Consider the following 18,604-nt stretch of genomic DNA (forward strand, 5'->3'; position numbering starts at 1 on the left):
AGATGAGCGCTGCAACCCCCAGAGTTGGCCACAACTGGACCTAATGATCAGGGGTCCCTTTACCTTTTATACAGCAAGAGTATGGGGTGTTAGGGGAGTGGGTAGCACCTCTAATGGGGAACATACTGTGCTCCTTTTGGGGTGGTTTGTGCACCTTTGGACCCCACCCTGCACTCACCTCTCACCTGTGGCTCCTAGATGATGCCAGCATGTGACAGCAGCCACACTTCAGGAACAGCTGCGACTGGCTGGCTAAACCAGGTGAGGGTAGTCACTAGGTCTCAAACCCTCTGTGAGTTAGGGATTTCCTTTGCATGCAAAGACTGGCTCCAGCAGACTGAGCGGAAGAGACCAAGAGTGGGTCCCATGGCCAAGAAAGTGGTTTCTGCATGTGATGTAGAGGGGAAGGGAAGGACGGATGGGGCTCATCAACCTGGGAAGGTGGCCTATCTAGGAGGAAGAAAACTCTGATGCTAAACCTCCGCTGCCTCCCGGGACATCTTTAGGAGCAGAAAAGGCTAAGGAGTAAGCCCTGCACAGATCTGGAGTGGAGTCCCCAAGACAGTTGGGTGGCGCCTTGTACGCAAATCCTGCAGTCAAGCTGGTGCCAAACGTATTTCTCTGCTTTCCTTTGGGCCACAACAGCAAGGCCAAGAGGGGGGTCTTGTCCTCTGGGAAGCCTGTTACAGAAAAATCTAGGTGTGAGGCTGCTCAGTCACCCAGCTCGTTGGGCAGAGCCCACGGGTCCCTGTGGAGTAAAGGAAGGAGTCCAGCCACCAACCGGAGCAAATAGCTGTAGACCAAAGTTTATTGCGCAACAGGGTCAAAAAGGAATTTTGAACCCCGAGGATGGGCAAGCAATTGTCACCTCTGGGAACTTCCTGGACTTTCAAGGGGAAAATAGCTTTGGAATGGAGGAAACTGGCAAAGGAGTTGATTTCATATTATTTTTAAAGCTAGGTAACTTCCCTGAGCTGTCAAGTTGAAAGGATACATTGAGGCATAATATTTGTAACATTTAACTTTAAAGATGTGCCCCCCCAGTAATTTCCGTAACACAGCCCAAGACCTCCATTCACACTGCCCAGGTTTGCGTCCCGAGGAGGTCAGTTTGGCGCAACTAATGCAGCGGTTTGACTTCACCCATGGAGGCACACTCCATTGTCTCTCAAGACAGACGGATGCCAACAAGGCAGCGAGAATGGCACTGTCCCTACAGAGTGGGGAGGCATCAGGTAGTTTGCAGGGGGGACCTCAAATTTTCACAGAAGTATAAAATAACTTGGGATGGGGAGCTGTAAAATGGGAGCCCACCCAAAGCAGCCCTGTGAGGACTGAGCATGCTCAGCGGACATGATGGGAAGCTGGGGAGGGTGGTATTGGCAAATACACTCCTGCTAAAACAACCTACAGGCCCTTGATGGCTCAGTCGGTGGAGCACGAGACTCAATCTCAGGGCTGTGGGTTCCAACCCCACACTGGGCAAAATATTCCTGCGTTGCTGGGGGTTGGAGGAGATAACCTTCAGGGTCCCTTCCCAACAAATCTGTGATTCTATAACTCAAAGAACTGCATCCCAGCAGCTCTCTTCTGCCATGCTTATTCCAATGGGGCAACTGGAAAAGAGAACGAAATGATTTGGCAGCGCTCATTATCAGGGATTAGGCTGAGTAATGCTTATCTCTCCCCCCCCCCATTTGTTTCTGTTGACCTCCTGAGCGGGTGGGAATGATACACCTCTCCTGGAAGTTATTGAGGAAGTTCTGCAAAACAGTCTGGGAAAACAGGTCACCCAAAAAGCACCCCTGATAAGCAAAGTTGATTGTAACTTTTTTTTAAAAAAGAACCTGCCTTTTGCACAAAGCTGTGACGTGCCCACACGAATCAATAGAAAACAATTTCGTTTGTTTGCGGCCGCTGCTCCTGCTGAGACTCTGGAAAAATGGCATTTCCCAGCCAGCTACAAACAAACAGGACACAGGCCTACAGTAAATAAGTTTTGTTTGTTCTCTCCCCCCCCCTCCAGACACATAGCACACACAAAAAAGCCCCAACGACTGACTGGGCAACAATAGTGGGACCTGAGAAGTTGGCTGTTCACAGGAAATTGCTAGCACGAGTCTCGGTCACACGGCACATTCAATATTCCTTTCGTGATAAGGTCTGCAGGGACAGGGATCTCGCATGAGAACCATCTTGGATGGAGAAAAAGGACTGCAGAGAGTCCGACTTTTAAGGCCAAAGTTTCCAGGTAGCACAGGGAAGCTCCTTCTCCTGGGTAGCTCAGTTGGTCAGAGCATGGTGCTGATAATGCCCAGGTTGCAGGTTCGATACCCGCATGGGACAGCTGCATATAATAACAACAACAAACAACAACAGCAACAACCCCTCACTATTTATACCCCGCCCATCTGGCTGGGCTTCCTCAGCCACTCTGGGCGGCTTCCAACAAAATATTAAAATACCATAATACATCAAACATTAAAAGCTTCACTAAACAGGGCTGCCTTCAGAAGTCTGGTAGTAGTTGTTCTCTTTGACATCTGATGGGAGGGCGTTCCACAGGGCGGGCCCCACCACCGAGAAGGCCCTCTGCCTGGTTCCCTGTAACTTGGCTTCTCGCAGTGAGGGAACCACCAGAAGGCTCTCGGAGCTGGACCTCAGTGTCCAGGTAGAACGATGGGGGTGGAGACGCTCCTTCAGGTATACTGGGCTGAGGCCTTTTAGGGCTTTAAAGGTCAGCACCAACACTTTGAATTGTGCTCGGAAACATACTGGGAGCCAATGTGGTCTCGGCGGCCACTCCCAGTCACCAGTCTAGCTGCCACATTCTGGATTAGTTGTCGTTTCCGGGTCACCTTCAAAGGTAGCCCCACATAGAGTGCATTGCAGTAGTCCAAGCGGGAGATAACCAGAGCATGCACCACTCTGGCGAGGCAGTCCACAGGCAGATAGGGTCTCAGCCTACGTACCAGGTGGAGCTGGTAAACAGCTGCCCTGGACACATGGCCAAAGCCATGTGCTTGTGAAAGTCCCAGGAATTTCCAGGTTCCTGGAAAATGGCAAGAAGATGAAGGCTGTGATCCCCATCATTGAGCCGAGAGAGAGGGGGCGTCCCCCATTATTTATTGCAATAACTTTGGGGAAGTGATGTGGGGGTGCGAGACAATTTTCTGCAGAGCTATCAGCTTCCATCACTTGCTCAGCGCCATGCAAGGAAAGGCGGTGGATGTTTTCAGCATAGGGGATTGTGATGTGGTAGCAGATGTGGTAGCCACAAATCACAGATGATGGCTGGGACTTGGGCTCAGACTCGGAACCAAAGGAGTCTCAGTCTGCTCCGGATCTGTGGGCCTCACCCTGGATCTCACCTTGCATTACAGGGGGTTGGACTAGATGACCCTCAGGCCCCTTTCCAACTCTACAATTTCCAACTGACCTGCTGAGGACCCACCCCTCCTCTTAGGCGTTCTCACCCAGGAAAATGGGGAACAGCATTTGCGAAGTCTGTCGCGGGTCCAAGCGTCTAGCAGACAAAGCTTGGCCTGAGGAGGAGGAGCTGGGCCACAAAAATGCATTTTTCAGTTACTCTGCTCCTCTCACTTCCCCCACAAGACAGTGATAAGATGGAGAAAGGCACCCAAATTCTTCTGGTGGCAATAAAAAAAAAGGGCTCATAGAACTGTAGAGTTGGAAGGGGCGACGTGGGTCATCTAGTCCAACCCCCTGAAATGCAGGAATTTGTTGCCCAAGGTAGGATTCAAACCCATGACCCTGAGATTAAGAGTCTCACTGCTTTACCAATGCAGCTATCCTGGGCTCTGGCTTGGAGAAGAAGCCTATAGCTCAGTTGGTAGTGTGCCTGCTCCGCAGGCAGAGTAAGAGGTTCAATTCCTAGTATCTCCAGCTGGGGCTGAGAGTGTCCCCCATGCCTGTAATCCTAGATAGTGCAGAACGTTTCTCAAACTTGGGTTTCCAGCTGTTTTTGGACTACAACTCCCATCAGCCCTGACCACCGGTCCTGCTAGCTAGGGATGATGGGAGTTGTGTTCCAACAACAGCTGGAGACCCAGGTTTGAGGAGCACTGACTGTAGACAATACCGTGTCAAACAGATGCAAGGTGTGACTCAGTGCAAGTCAGCTTGCTATGATTGCAGCAGACACGGGCCTGCTATCAAAAAAGGCATTCTTGGGTCAGGATAATCCCTGCCTCTGTAATAGGGAGTAACACACACTCCACAGCCCGCAATTTTGAAAGACAGAGGTGGTTCGCGGAAGCAAATCCCTGGGAGAATCTGCTCACGCATGAACACAAGTGTAATAATAATAATAATTTATTATTTATACCCCACCCATCTGGCTGGGTTTCCCCAGCCACTCTGGGTGGCTTCCAATAGAATATTAAAAACACAATAAAACATCAGACATTAAAAAGTTCCCTAAACAGGGCTGCCTACAGATGTTTTCTAAAAGTCAGATAGTTGTTTATTTCTTTGACATCTGATGGGAGAGAGTTCCACAGGGTCGGCACCACTGCCAAAAAGGCTCTCTGCCTGATTCCCTGTAACCTCACTTCTCGCAGTGAGGGAACCGCCAGAAGGCCCTCGGAGCTGGACCTCAGTGTCCGGGCTGAACAATGGGGGTGGAGACGCTCCTTCAGGTATACTGGGCTGAGGCCGTTTAGGGCTTTAAAGATTAGCACCAACACTTTAAACCAACACTTTGCAGGGTCAGAAGGGACATGATTTACTTGCCCTTAATTCCCACTGCCCCCGTGCGAGCATGTACAACGAACTCTGCACATGCTCAATTCCACAGGCGCGCAAACTGACACGATGCTCACGAGCAGAGGGGGAGGAAAGGTGGTTTGGCTCCTGTCCACCGAGATCCTAATCAAAGGAAGCGATCTCCTCATCGTTCGACTGCGCCCTCTTCTTGTGGAAAGCTACTCAGCTCTGGCAAGGGGAGTGTTTCAATTGCACAGGTTTATTGCAGAGTTGGCTCAGGGCGTATCTTATATCTGGAGGGTGACCCAGCAACGGGAACACACCCTGCGTGACCATTCAGGCGAATGACTACTGCTCCGAACAGGCTTGGCAGTGGAAACTGCCACCTGCTGCTTGCTCGGGTTTGCTCGATGATGCAACGTGCATGAGATTTCTGTCTTTTCAGGTTTCAGATCGGCCACATGGAAACAAGGACACCTCCTTATATGCCAGGTGCCTTGGAGGCTGCCAACGCTGGCCATTTTTTATCTAGTTATCAAGGTTGTGTCCATGGAAGCGGTTTTTTGGAGAGCAGATTTCGGGAAGGAATGAAGTCTGTGCACCCACTTCCTGAGTTACTCACACACAAACCTGTACCGTTACAGAAGCATAAATGGTACCTCTAGAATGAGATCCACTTACCCTTTACTTTTCAGGAGATTGTGGAGAAGCAGCTGGAGTGTAGATGGGGCTCTAATTTTGGAACTACAGGAGGGCAGAAACCAAACTCTCCTGGTTTTGAAATTCTAACAATACAAGCCATGTCCAGAACACAGCTTGTATTAAGTTTGGCGTCCAGCACTCAACTCCCCCTCAAGCAGCCCTAGTGATTTAAAAGTGCAAGGTTGGAGATCAGGAGCAGGGAGTGGCTCTCTATTGTCAAGGAAAGATTTAAAGGCCTCATTCTTAATGCACTGCTTCCCGTTAGGGTGCATGGGAATAGTAGTTTTTATTTAAAAAAATATCTCCCAGGAGGCAGAAAAAACTAAGGTCCTATCTACACCATGCATTTAAAAGTCCTGGGAACTATAGTTCATCCCTCACAGAACTACAATTCTCAGCAGCACAGTTCCACGATTCTCTGGAAGAAACCCTGTGCCGTTGTTTATCAATAGCACATATTCAGAGTAAGTTGCGATTCCTGCATTGCCTTTCCAACTCTACAGATCTATGATTCTGTCAATGAAGGAACAATTGAAATATTTTACTGGGCAAACAAAAAAAGAGAGAGCTTTAAGTCTTTGGAGCAGGGAGATCTAAGACCAAAACAATGTGCTTTTAAAAGCAGGAAACAAGTATTTCTGCAGAACACAAAGAGGACACTGCCTGCCTTTTGTCATTCCCCAAACATTTTATTTGGACGAAACTGCTCCACGAGATCAGAGCAAGCATGAAACGTCCTCCCTTTGAAGTAAATGGCCTTGAATAAATTGAAGTGAGGCTCCTAGTACTGAAGCACCACTGGTTTGCAAGTAATTTATGTACTTGAGCAAGTAGCATCCCTCCTTGGTTAAGCTGTTTTGCCTTTGACCAGATCAAACGCTTGCAGAATTACTGATGCAACAGAACCACGAGGAGTCTGAGGAGGGAGCAATTGGGCCCTATTGAAAGGGGTCAACAGGCCAGTGGAGGTAATTGAGAGCCCTCTTTCCTGCTGCCAATTATCCCATCTGCTCATTCTTCACTGAATCCTACTCTGTCACTGCGTTCCCTGCCATCCTTCTGTGCTACACTGAGCGAGAGCTAAGTTAGTGTTATGCTGCTGTATTCATCAAACGTTGTCACGTTTTATTGGCTGTGCAACAAAAAGCCGTTGGGGCAGAACGTACATGCCAAAAAGGCAGCAGAGGAGCAGGGCATTCATGTCACCAGCAACATTGCCCAAGAGCGGTATCCGACAGCTGCTTTTCTTTTAAAAAGCAAGTTCCCAGGGCTTGTGACTTGCTGGGGGGGAAAGAAGAATTTGGGTGGCAGCCAGCGGGATGAAACTAAGCAGGCATCTGCTCTGGGTGGTCACCTCACTTTGTGGCTTGTAGGTGCACAACGGACCACAAGCGACAGCTTAAGTCAATGGAGCATGAGATTCTTAATCTCAGGGTCCCATGTAGAGAAGATTCTTGCATTGCAGCGGGTTGGAGGAGATGGCCTTTGGGGTCCCTTCCAATTCTATGATTCTTTGACAGAAAAGAAGTATAAATTTGCTTTTAAAAAAGGAAGGAAGGAAGGAAGGAAGGAAGGAAGGAAGGAAGGAAGGAAGGAAGGAAGATAACCCTGTTTCATTTCAGAGAGGTTCGCTGATTCCTTGAGACTCTTCATGAACACCTGTAAACTGCCCCCTTCCCCAGCGTACATGTTCACACTTAGAAATTTGCTGACTTTGCAATGGACCGCTGTTAGTCAACTGGCGCGACAGGTACAGGAGCCAGCTAATAACTACCAGCACCCCACACACTGAAGGAAATACAGTGGGTACAGTTAGGCCTGCCCCGAAAAAGGATCGAGCCTTTCCCAAATGGTCAGCAAGGCACTTGGAAGATCACACGCACCTTCCCAAATACTCCGCGAGAGATGCCAGCCTGCAAGGGCTCGGGTTTTTCGCTGTGCTATAATCTTCCCCTCCCCCTCTCCGGAGGGCTGTAATTAAAACGCACAGGCTGCACATGAGGCCCCCACTTATGCGCCACATGTGTTATGTAAGCCTGCAGTGCTCTTGCTGAAAGATTAGACATCAGTTCTAATGACATGTGTCGCCCACAGACATGCAGCAGCCCAGTTTACCCAAAGCTCAATAGAGCTTTTTTGCAATTCCTAGGATATTGACCAATTTAGGAACAAGTTCCCATAAGGGTAATGCACACAGTACGGTTTGATGGGGAAGCTTTAGGGGCAAACTTGGCTATATGTATTTAAAACGGATTATTTTCTGGATGCTCTTATAAACATGGGACCTCACAGCGTCACTATCAGGGTTAAAATCCCTGGCCTGCTACCAGGAGGACAATAATATTGATCTGTCTTGACTAAACCTTAGTTGTCTCTCTAAAATGAGAATTACCTGTATCAATTTCAAAGTTGAGGGGGGGGACCCTGTTTATACAAGATATGGGCAATGATCTCATTATCCCTGGGATGGAATGCCAGGAAATGCTGCGGGCTGAGAAGGAGGGAATCAATGAATAAGTTGTCCCAAAAAAATTGGCAGAGGTTAATGAAAATGGTTTCCAAACTGATCCAAGAAGCAGTGTGTGGTTTATTGGCAGAGGAAAGAGAAATTAATTTTTATTTTTTTTGAAACGGTGGGGGCAGCACAACAAAACCGACGACATCAGACACAGAAACGACGTCCTTTGTAAACATGTGGTTAGAGAACACTTTGCTAGAATCAATGAAAAAAGCAGCTGGATGCCATGAAACAATGAATAACACACACACACACACACACACACAGAGAGAGAGAGAGAGAGAGAGCGCTCAGTAGTGTGAGCTGCTGCTATTTTCTGGAAAAGCAGGAATACTATTTTATGTCACGTGTTCTACAACCGTTTGCATTTGTTCCAAATTAAAGAGTTCTAACGTATTTGCTGTTGCAGAAGAGAAACGGAAATCAGTATTAAGAAGCGTTAGGGTGCAATTTATGCTGCTCCAAAAATGCGTCAAGATGAACGCCATGAAAGTGTCCCCCCCCAAAACAAAAACCAATCTGGATCCCTCATTTTTGGAGATGTGGGAATGGGAAAAAACAAACGCAAAAATGTGTGCATTAATGGGAACACAGGGAGTTGTCTTAGACCACATTAGGCCACTGACCCACATAGCCCAGTGACTGACAGTGGCTCTCCAGAATTTCAGGCAGGGGAGATGCCAGGGGCGCACAAACCAGGTACTCTACTGGCTCAGCATGTTTTGGGCAATGTGATGCTATTAGCAGCACCTATTTTTCATATTAGAAAGACTTTAAAGCAATTAAGCTCACTTCGATATACTTGTTGCAGAAAGGACTGGATTCTGCTCCCTTCTCTTCCCATTAAACGGCAAGTTTTCTGCAAGTTCACATGCTCCGTGCTAAAATCTCCCCCTCTCTTCCTACCTCCAAAACCTTCTGGGTCCCAAGTTCATCAACGTTTTGCCTGGGAAGGTCTTTGTTTGCAATTCAAATATTATTTTGCTTTGCTATGGGGTTTTATTTCTATACGACGTACAGTGGCACCTCGGGTTACACATGCTTCAGGTTACAGACTCTGCTAACCCAGAAATAGTACCTCGGGTTAAGAACTTTGCTTCAGGATGAGAACAGAAATTGTGCTCCGGTAGCGCGGCAGCAGCAGGAGGCCCCATTAGCTAAAGTGGTGCTTCAGGTTAAGAGCAGTTTCAGGTTAAGAACGGACTTCCGGAACAAATTAAGTACTTAACCCGAGGTACCACTGTACTGTGGGGGTTTCAAATAGGCCTGATGGAACCCTGGGTTTTTTAAGCAGCTTATTGGGAGTTGAGCACCATGAGATGATCGGTATCGGGAGAACAGCTTTGCCTGAAGCTCAATCTCTCCATCACATCAAGAACAAACATGAGCCAATGGGGAGGCATAACAGGCTGGCCAGCATCTTCCATGAAGAATGTGCCCCAGAATCCTTTGCCATATGCCGGTGGCTTGTGGTAGTTGTGTGAGGGCTTCCTCTCCATAGATGAGTCAATTTGGGGTGGGAGGGTGTTGCAGTACACACCAAAACAGCAAAAGGGAAGGTTTAAGTTTCCTGCAGACTATGCATAGGAAACCACTGAGTTGCCGTATTTACCAACCCATTACAAAACGAAACGCAATCTTTGTTATCCTTTCAAAAAGGCCTACGATTACCTAACCAACAATGGCGATGAATGCACAGCGACTAACCCCCGCCCCCGGGTGTTTGCGACCCACAGTTGGGGTGTTCGGAGGTGGTTTTACTGCAAACACACACAAAAAGAACCACTCACCCCAATTCTTTTGTCGTCAAAAGGGAATGCAGTTGCTGATTCAAACGTTCCAAGCATTCCAATAGATCCATCAATCCCTTTAGCCCCACCGTTCATTGAAAACCTGGAACTGGGAGGGTGTTCTGAAATAATTGCCTACTAAGCTTCATTAAAAATAAAAGTGTTTGCCACTTCCGAGGCATGTGGCCTTTATTGAAGCTGGAGCTTCCTGCAGCGGTGAGCGAGATACACAAATCCTATTTAGTGCAAAACTGTGGGGGCTTCATTCTGTGTGGGGTTGGCTATTTAGACAATCAGCTCTGGGAAGCTTCTATATAGTACGCCGGTTGATGACTGAAGCTCATTCATGAATGGAGGACCATAAGTGCTTAGGGTATTAAAAGGGCCATTGTGCTTGCAGCACTTAATAAATTTAATTCAGCTATGCCGGTTGAATGAAGTGATAAAATTAATACTGCTACGTTAGTCTACTGGCTGCTCCTTCTACAACCCCCCTGCAAGCATATTTTAGAAACCGATTTTTATTTGGAGTGGGGAGGGACACAGGGACACAGCAGGAGATTTTACTTCCCCATCCCAGGAAGTCAAACCTGGTGATTCCAAACTGGCTGAAATTTGAGAATTCTGCAAAAACACAGAAGGATACTGTAAGAGTTTTAAACGCAAGGTGGCTCAGATACGCAGCGATGGGATATAAAAGAAAACCTCTCTCCCAGCCCATCAAGGGTTGTTATAAAACTATTTGCTTCTTCCAACCTCAAGAAGATTAAGCAGGGGTGTTTCCCTTCACCTGCATTTTTACCTGAAAGCCACAGAATCCCAAATGGGAACGATCCTTCTCCACATGCTTAATTTGAAGTTGGCAAGACAAAAGGCAAGAAATCAGGTTTATAACAGAGGCGCAGTTTCAAGGCATCCTCTAATATCTGAGGATTTCAAGTGGAGCATTCTTGAGACAGCTTAATCCCCTGACAATGCAGAAATCCAGTTTGAAGCTACAACAAGCTCTCTTTTTTTGTTAAGGCACAGAGCAGGTATGTCTTGATTTCTCTTTGCTAAAGAACTCGTTTGCCTTTAGCAGCCAGCTTTCCAAATTGGGAAACAGAACAAACCTGCAACTGACTTAAATCATCACAAACCACCTGCGGCCAATATGGTTTGCATCATTTCAAAGCCCAAGAGAGAGAACCACCAAGCAAGAGGGACGTTCGTGTTTGGCAGAGAGCAAACTTAATTTCACACCTAAAGGTAGGAAATAAGCTTAGATTTAGCTAGTTCTTGAAGACCCAAAGGAGGCCAGGAACAAGAACTGGACTCTTGTGCATTTTACAGACTTACTTTTTTGACCTTGCAAAGAAGAAAAGAAAAAAGAAGGCCAATAACTCACAAAATAATTAACTCTAGCTAGCATGCAAGAAAACTAGACTTCAATGGGGAAAGGGAGCTGTGTTACCCTGCCCTGTGCATGGTAGATCACAACATCCTCACTCAACCACAGGAGAGGCACCCGCTGTGTATTCCGCAAACTCCTTCTCAGACTGCAGCCAGACGTGGAAAGAGAAGAGGTGTTGCTTTTCCCAGAAATTATCTGCACCTTCTTGGGATGCCCACCTTTAACGCCAGAGAACCGATGCTTCCCAGTGTACTATATTCACTAAACGACTCCTATTCATCCCCCCCTACTTATTAAGTTGCTAGCCTGGGGTTGGGGGAGGGGTTAGAACAACAGAAAAGAAAGTCATGCGAGAGAAACCTGCCTGATAAATAGGGCTTACTTTCCCCCTTGTTGCTATGCCACTAAGGCCCCGGATATGGTTACATGCTTCCAGCTACCAATCTGGAGAAAGTACTGTTCGAAGGGTAACGCAGTTTAGAACAAGAACACGTGCAAATGAATGGCCACAATGGGGGGTTTGTTTGGAGAGACCTATATAGCGGAGGTCAAAGGTTCTCTTCCATGCAACTGGCACCAGGGTTACTGCAAGTCAATTTCGAAAGTCACAAAAAAACCCACCAGCAGCACAGCGGAGGCATTTTGCAATGGAATGTCAGAGGAAGCGCCCTCGTTTAAGTCTTCAGAAACTGCACATATAAATGTCGGCAGCACTCTACTTAACATGCAGAGTTATGTAAATGAGGGGCTGCTGAAACCAACTTGCCAACACACCTCAAAGCGATGAGGACATGAGTCCAGGTTTCAATGTCGAAAACAAGGCATAGTATGAGTTTCTAGACGCAATGAAATGAATGAGATCGCTCCCCCTAAATTTGCATAGCCTGGTCCTGTTTTTTAGAGGACAGCCTGGAGGCAGATCACTGGCTGTAGAGAGCATCACCGCTGAGGTCACAGAGAGGAAGGCAATACTGTGACCCACTTATCATCTCTTCTAATATCTACATTTTATCCCATCCTTTTCCGAAGGTGATGGCAGGACTAAACGGTAATCAGGCATTTAATACAGCACTGTTTAAAAATATCAGAACTTATGACACGAGTCCTGTATATCTTAAAGAGTTCCTCTGTCTATAAAAGAACTCCTCTACTGTCCTGGACTGGCTGGGTGCAGAGGAATGCGGGGAGGAGCCGGCTGGGGAACTCCCAACAGAAGAAGGCTCAAAGTCCGGGAAGAGGAGGTGTTTGAAACTGAAGAGGTAACAGGGCTTAGTGAGTGAGAGGAGTCTACGGCAGAGAGATGTCCAGAATCAATGGCAGAAGCTGAAGCAGAAGAGGGAGGCCAAGGGGCAAGGATGAGTGCAGCTGGTGAAGAAGCCAGGGTGTCTCCCCCGCCTGCTGCGACAAGCTCCCTTCCTCCCTGAAGAACCAGGAGAGATCTGAAGAAGGTGCAGTCTAAGATTGCTTGGGGTAAACCCTGGAGAAGAGGGGTCTTAGGCAGCTGTGGAGAGGTGGGGAACTCTAGTCTCCGCAACTGCTTCGCGGGGACAAGACCTGCCGGAGATGAGTAGTGTGCTCATTAGTCCAGACACTCCTGTGCAGATCCTGTTGTTGGTTTTTCCCCCCTAATAAAGAGTTAACGCCACTAACTGACTTCCCACTAGCTCACTCCTGGCATCTACCTACTTGCTGGGATAAAGGTTTCTGCTCCTTGATAAGGGAGATGGTGCCATCTGTAGCAAAGACTGGTTCAGTGCATTTTACGCTCCCCCACTCTTCACTGGGATGGGGAACCACACGTCCAGGGCTCCAATGCGGCTACCCAGGCCTCCCTGTTCTGGCCCTCGGAATCCTCCCTGGCCACACCCCTTAACACTGCACCCTCCTTGAGTGTTTTTGCCTGTCTAGACTGTGTCCCTGACCTCCAACAAGGCTTTGTGCTTGCCTGGATAGAGAACAGAGAGGGATGCATAGAAACTAACCTACGATTTGAAAGGTTAAAATGATCCGATGTTACACCACCCACTTTTCTCAGTCCCTGCCCAAAAGGGTATGTGGCAGCTCACCTTGGCCTCTCCCCAGGAGGCACACCTGCCCCACACAATTCTCAAGGGGCAGTTTTAAGTTGCCAATGCCAGAACACTGGCACACCCTTGGGTGAGTGTAAAAGCCTGCCTTGCGTCCAAACTGAGGTTTCTTCTGAGCCATCCAACCCACAGGTCTTTGGACAAGTTACGGCCAGATTAAGCTCACCGGGGTCAAAGAGAGGCGTTAAAGATTTCCGAGAAGAGTTATGGCACAAACACCTTTCCAGGCCAATATTTCGCAAGCTAGCTCCTTATTTGTAGGCAACATTTCGCAAACGAAGCTCTGCCTTCTACTGTACGCCTCCATATATATATTTTTAATGGCTTTAAATTATGCAGCAAAAGCCGCTGAACGTTCACTCATTGTGGATAATCTGTCTGAGAGATCTGCAGTTAATTGGGAGACATGTCTTGCATCTTAAGATAAAGTCTTCAACATTACTGAGAGCTGCCCGTCACTCATTTCCAACTTAGATCAATCCCTTTTGATAATCACTATCCCGTATGCTATGTATGTCACACTCTAAGGTTAACATTACAAATGCTCTGTGTAGACATCCTTGAGTCAATGTAAATAAGTTAATTTGTTCAGATTTCCCACCCTATCCTGAGGGTTCAAAACTAAAATGGTGCTTCTAAGCAACACTGTGTGAGGTAGTGTTAGGTAAGAAATGTGGCTTGCCCAAGGCCACACAGCAACTTGGCCCCTTTTCTTCTGCCTATGTGAATGAGACATGATCTACTGTTCTACCTGGGCTTCTTAAAAAAAAGACAAGGACTTAGATTAGGCTTTGGAACATCTAAACTGAAATCTGATTCTAAGCATTACTGTACTCCTTTTGCACAAGCAACAGCTTCAAACCATCAAAACATCAGGAGACATTGGTATATGATTCGCTGAGTAAGGTGAACTTCAAGAGCTGAGTCAACTTTGAAAGAAGATGGACTTTGGTACTGGAAGATCAACATTATTGCGACTTTAAAAGTGTGGTGAGTCAGTTGACGTTTCAAGGATAGCTGAAATAGTTGGCTTTTGAACAGGGATTTGCAATGACCTGGGGGGAACCTCAGAAAAAAGCAGAACGGCTCAATAGTGTGCTACAGGTAAGGCCTAGAACCACAAAAGGCCAGGAATGAGTACAAAAACATGTGTCCAGTAGTGTCCTTAGGGTGCGGTGAATGGGGGTGATCGTCTCAGTCCTCAAACCTAGGGAGGCCCTGCACAGGTTAACACAAAGCACTGTGTCACCCAAGGTGAATGTTACTGCCTTGGCTCTTTGCATCCCTCTCCTTTGGCTAAGGAAGCTGTTCTGCTGCTGCTAACATGGCAGTAGCCCCAACGCTCACTTCCCCTCTTACTCTTAGGAAGGTGGGGGGGTCCTTCTCCGAGCGAGGGATTCTCGGGGTAGCCCAGACCAGCGCTTGTGTCACCGCCACTTCAAAGTTGCTTTCAACATCACTTTCTCATAAATGAACGCTGGGCTTTCCTTTGAAGCCTGGAACAAACTAGCCTACCCATAAATACAGCAGAGAGCTAAATCCTTTAGGACTGCCAAATGCACACCTGGGGAGGCAATAATGGGATGGCTGTATTGGAAAGTGGGGGGGGGGGAATTTAGTGGAGTGCAACATGTAGCAGTATCTATTGCGGGGTAGTTGGATGTGCAGCTGGTGATATCGGCCTTGACCAGAAGCCAGGGTGGATTAAAAAAATAATCAGATTTTTAAAATTTAAATTGGATTTTTTTGATTTAAATTGGATTTTTAATATAAAATACTTTTGGAGGAAAAACCTTTCTAAAGATGGTTTTCTATTTAAGTTACATTATAGTCCAAAGGCTATTCATCAGGAAATAAGGATTTGTTTTAAGTTTTTCATGTGTGCTAAAACTCAGTCTAAGTTTTTTTTAAAATAAGAAATGTTTAACCACATCAGTTAACAAACATGGATACATATGCTATAAGGTTATTGTTTTAGTTAAATAAATTGTTTAAATTGTTATAAAGGAGATGATTATTTTTCTCCTTCAAATAAAGTACAGCAGAAAAGTTGTGCAAATATAAACAGTAAACTTATTAAACCTCACAATAATTTCATAATTACAGTGGTACCTCAGGTTACATACGCTTCAGGTTACAGACTCCGCTAACCCAGAAATAGTGCTTCAGGTTAAGAACTTTGCTTCAGGATAAGAGCAGAAATCGGGCTCTGGTGGCACAGCAGCAGCAGGAGGCCCCATTAGCTAAAGTGGTGCTTCAGGTTAAGAACAGATTCAGGTTAAGAACGGACCTCCGGAACGAATTAAGTACTTAACCTGAGGTACCACTGTATCTGTCTATTTCTAATAGTATAACCAAAACAGTATTTTTTTTATAATTGTAAAACCTACTCTTAAAATTTCTTATTCCAAAAACCTTCATCTGGTTGTAAATATTAAGATTATTGTTGGAAGCCACCCAGAGTGGCTGGGGAAACCCAGCCAGATGGGCGGGGTACAAATAAATTATTATTATTATTATTATTATTATTATTATTATTATTATTATTATTATTATCATCATCATCATCATCATCATCATTATTATTATTATTGGAATGAGTCTTTCTGTAAAAAAATGATTTAAATCAAGTTTTACTTACTAGTGAATTAAATCATGATTCAAATAGATTTGATTTAAATCAAATCCACCCTGCCAGAAGCTAAAAGTTTTGCAAGTCCTCTAAGGATGAAAGTAGAAAAAAGGAAAAGGGAAGGCACAGAAGGCAGAAAAATTAAGGTAACTCTTAGGAAACACAAACACACCAATAATGGGATCTGTTAATTTCTTCATATTGTGAGGGTGCAATTCTCTCCCCGATGCTTTTTAACATCTTTATGCGCCCCCTCGCCCAGCTTGTCCGGAGTTTTGGGCTGGGTTGCCATCAGTATGCTGATGACACCCAACTCTATCTGTTGATGGATGGCCATCCTGATTCGGCCCCAGACACACTGACCAGATGTCTGGAAGCTGTGGCTGGATGGTTACGTGGGAGCCGGTTGAAGTTAAATCCTTCGAAGACAGAGGTCCTCTGGCTGGGGCGGGACGATATGGGATCGAGGGGGCAACTCCCATCTCTTGCGGGGGTGCAATTAGTGCCAGCACCGGCCGTTAAGAGTTTGGGTGTAATCTTCGATACCTCCCTCTCTATGGAGGCGCAGATTACAGCTATAACAAAGGCGGCATTTTTTCATCTCTGCCAAGCTAAGCAGTTGGCCCCTTATCTCTCTCGTCCTGACCTAGCCACTGTGATCCACGCGACGGTCACCTCCAGACTGGATTATTGTAACTCGCTCTACGTGGGGCTGCCCTTGAGACTGACCCAGAAACTCCAGCGGGTGCAGAATGCCGCGGCGAGACTCCTTATGGGGTCTTCGCTGCGAGATCACATTCATCCGATATTATACCAGCTGCACTGGCTCCCGGTGGAGTACAGGATCAGGTTAAAGGTGCTGGTTTTAACCTTTAAAGCCCTATACGGCCTAGGACCCTCGTACCTACGGGACCGCCTCTCCTGGTATGCCCCACAGAGAAACCTACGGTCTGCAAATAATAACATCCTCAAGGTCCCAGGCCTCAGAGAGGTTAGGCTGGCCTCAACTAGAGCCAGGGCCTTCTCGGCTGCGGCTCCAATCTGGTGGAATGCTCTGTCACAAGAGACTAGGGCCCTGCGGGACCTGACATCTTTCCGCAGGGCCTGCAAGACAGAGTTGTTCCGCCAGGCTTTTGGTCAGGGCGCAGCCTGACTCCCTCCTCTGGCAACCTGCTCAGAATTTAGCTTAATTGGTTGCCATCAATTTGATTTAATTAATTTTTATAATGAAATATTTTTTAGATTGTGTGATTATTTGACTGATTATTTGATTGTTGTTAGCCGCCCTGAGCCCGGCTTCGGCTGGGGAGGGCGGGATATAAATAAAATTTATTATTATTATTATTATTCATATGATACCTACAAACCTGCCTGATTCAGTGATAGTTATAGTCCCTTCTAACTCCCAACCCCACCATACCAGCCTTATAGGGTTTGGATATTCCTTCCTGAACTAGGGTTTTGTTGAATGATACTGCAGCATGGCGATTGGCTGGCACACAGGGAGGCAAACTGGGTTGGGTGGCTGGATGGATGATGGGGTTACATCTCACGTCAGCATGGCACCTCCCTTGGAGCCAAGACACTGGTATGGAAAGTAATCGCATGATCCATTCAACCCGCATGGCTCCCGGTTACACTGATGTGGATTGATGGTTCCAACACAGGAGTGGGTTACTGAGAACCAGTGGATTGTATGCCGTGGTCTCTGCTTGCCTCTTGAAGAGGTGGGTACAGCAAAATCAGAGAACACCTCCAGAGGGCCAACTTGTTCTGCTGTTTCAGGGATAACAGAGGATGAACGATGGCGAATGTTCATGGTTATGCAATTCCACTTACCAATTTGTAACAATACTGGCGTCACCAAAGCTGTCTCCATGGCGTAACAGAATTCTCTGCCAAACATCACGGCTCCGTGCATCACCCAGAGACGTACAGGTATCCGGTCTATGGATCCTTCGCTTATGGTCTCTTCCTTACTTTCATTCTCGTTTTCTGGTTTCTGAAGCTGAACCACGGGTAGCTCTTGAACTTGCATAGATTCCGAGTCAGCATTCTGGGGAGCCATTTTCATTACCATAAAAATATATATAATATATATATTTATATATTTATTTATTTATTCTACCTATATAAATAACACTATCATCTCTAACGATAAGTTACGGTGTCTTCTCTTTCTGATGGCGTCACGTTCCTCGTGCAAGCAATATTTGTAATTCCCCTCGTTACGAACAGGTTCCGTCATCAATTTCGTGTGTAGGCGTTGAAACATTCAGAGGAACAAAAAGCTATATTTGGTAGGAAATTCAACATATGGCTTGCTGGGCTTGCGTTTTGTTTACTGTGAACTAGAGTTAAAAATCCATAATTGCCATTCAGTTAATACCAGTTTCATAATTATTATTGAAGAGGTGCTGAAGTTGTTTTGCTTGCTACACAAAGGTGGAAAGGTGACACAAACAGCTGCTCCACTGGTAATCCCCATCGAGTGGCTGATTAATCTGCAAAGAAGGACAAAAGGCAAGTCACCAGGGTGGAGAAATATCAATGGTTTCTATTTTTTTTTAAAGAATTGAATTTTTTTAAATTTAAATTGGATTTTTAAAATAAAATGCTTTTGGCGGAAAAATCTTTCTAAAGATAGTTTTCTATTTAAGTTACACTATAGTCCAAAGGCTATTCATCAGGAAATAAAGATTTGTTTTAAGTTTTTCCTGTGTGCTAAAACTCAGTCTAAGTTTCTTATTAAAA

At 46.2% G+C, this 18,604-nt stretch overlaps 1 protein-coding gene across 11 annotated transcripts in view; it reads right to left on the reverse strand.

Annotated features, from left to right (window-relative positions):
• Positions 1-18,604, reverse strand: part of SLC45A4 (solute carrier family 45 member 4) — a 133,452-nt gene that overhangs the window by 18,009 nt on the left and 96,839 nt on the right. For all 11 annotated transcript variants that reach the window (XM_081204571.1, XM_081204574.1, XM_081204580.1 and 8 more), the window contains one exon: positions 17,690-18,354. In XM_081204571.1, coding sequence (XP_081060697.1) covers positions 17,690-17,930 — 241 coding nt within the window. In that variant the 5' untranslated portion in view covers positions 17,931-18,354. The remainder of the gene's footprint in view (positions 1-17,689; positions 18,355-18,604) is intronic.

Source organism: Podarcis bocagei (assembly GCF_964188305.1).
Source record: "Podarcis bocagei genome assembly, chromosome: 8".
NCBI lineage: Eukaryota > Metazoa > Chordata > Lepidosauria > Squamata > Lacertidae > Podarcis > Podarcis bocagei.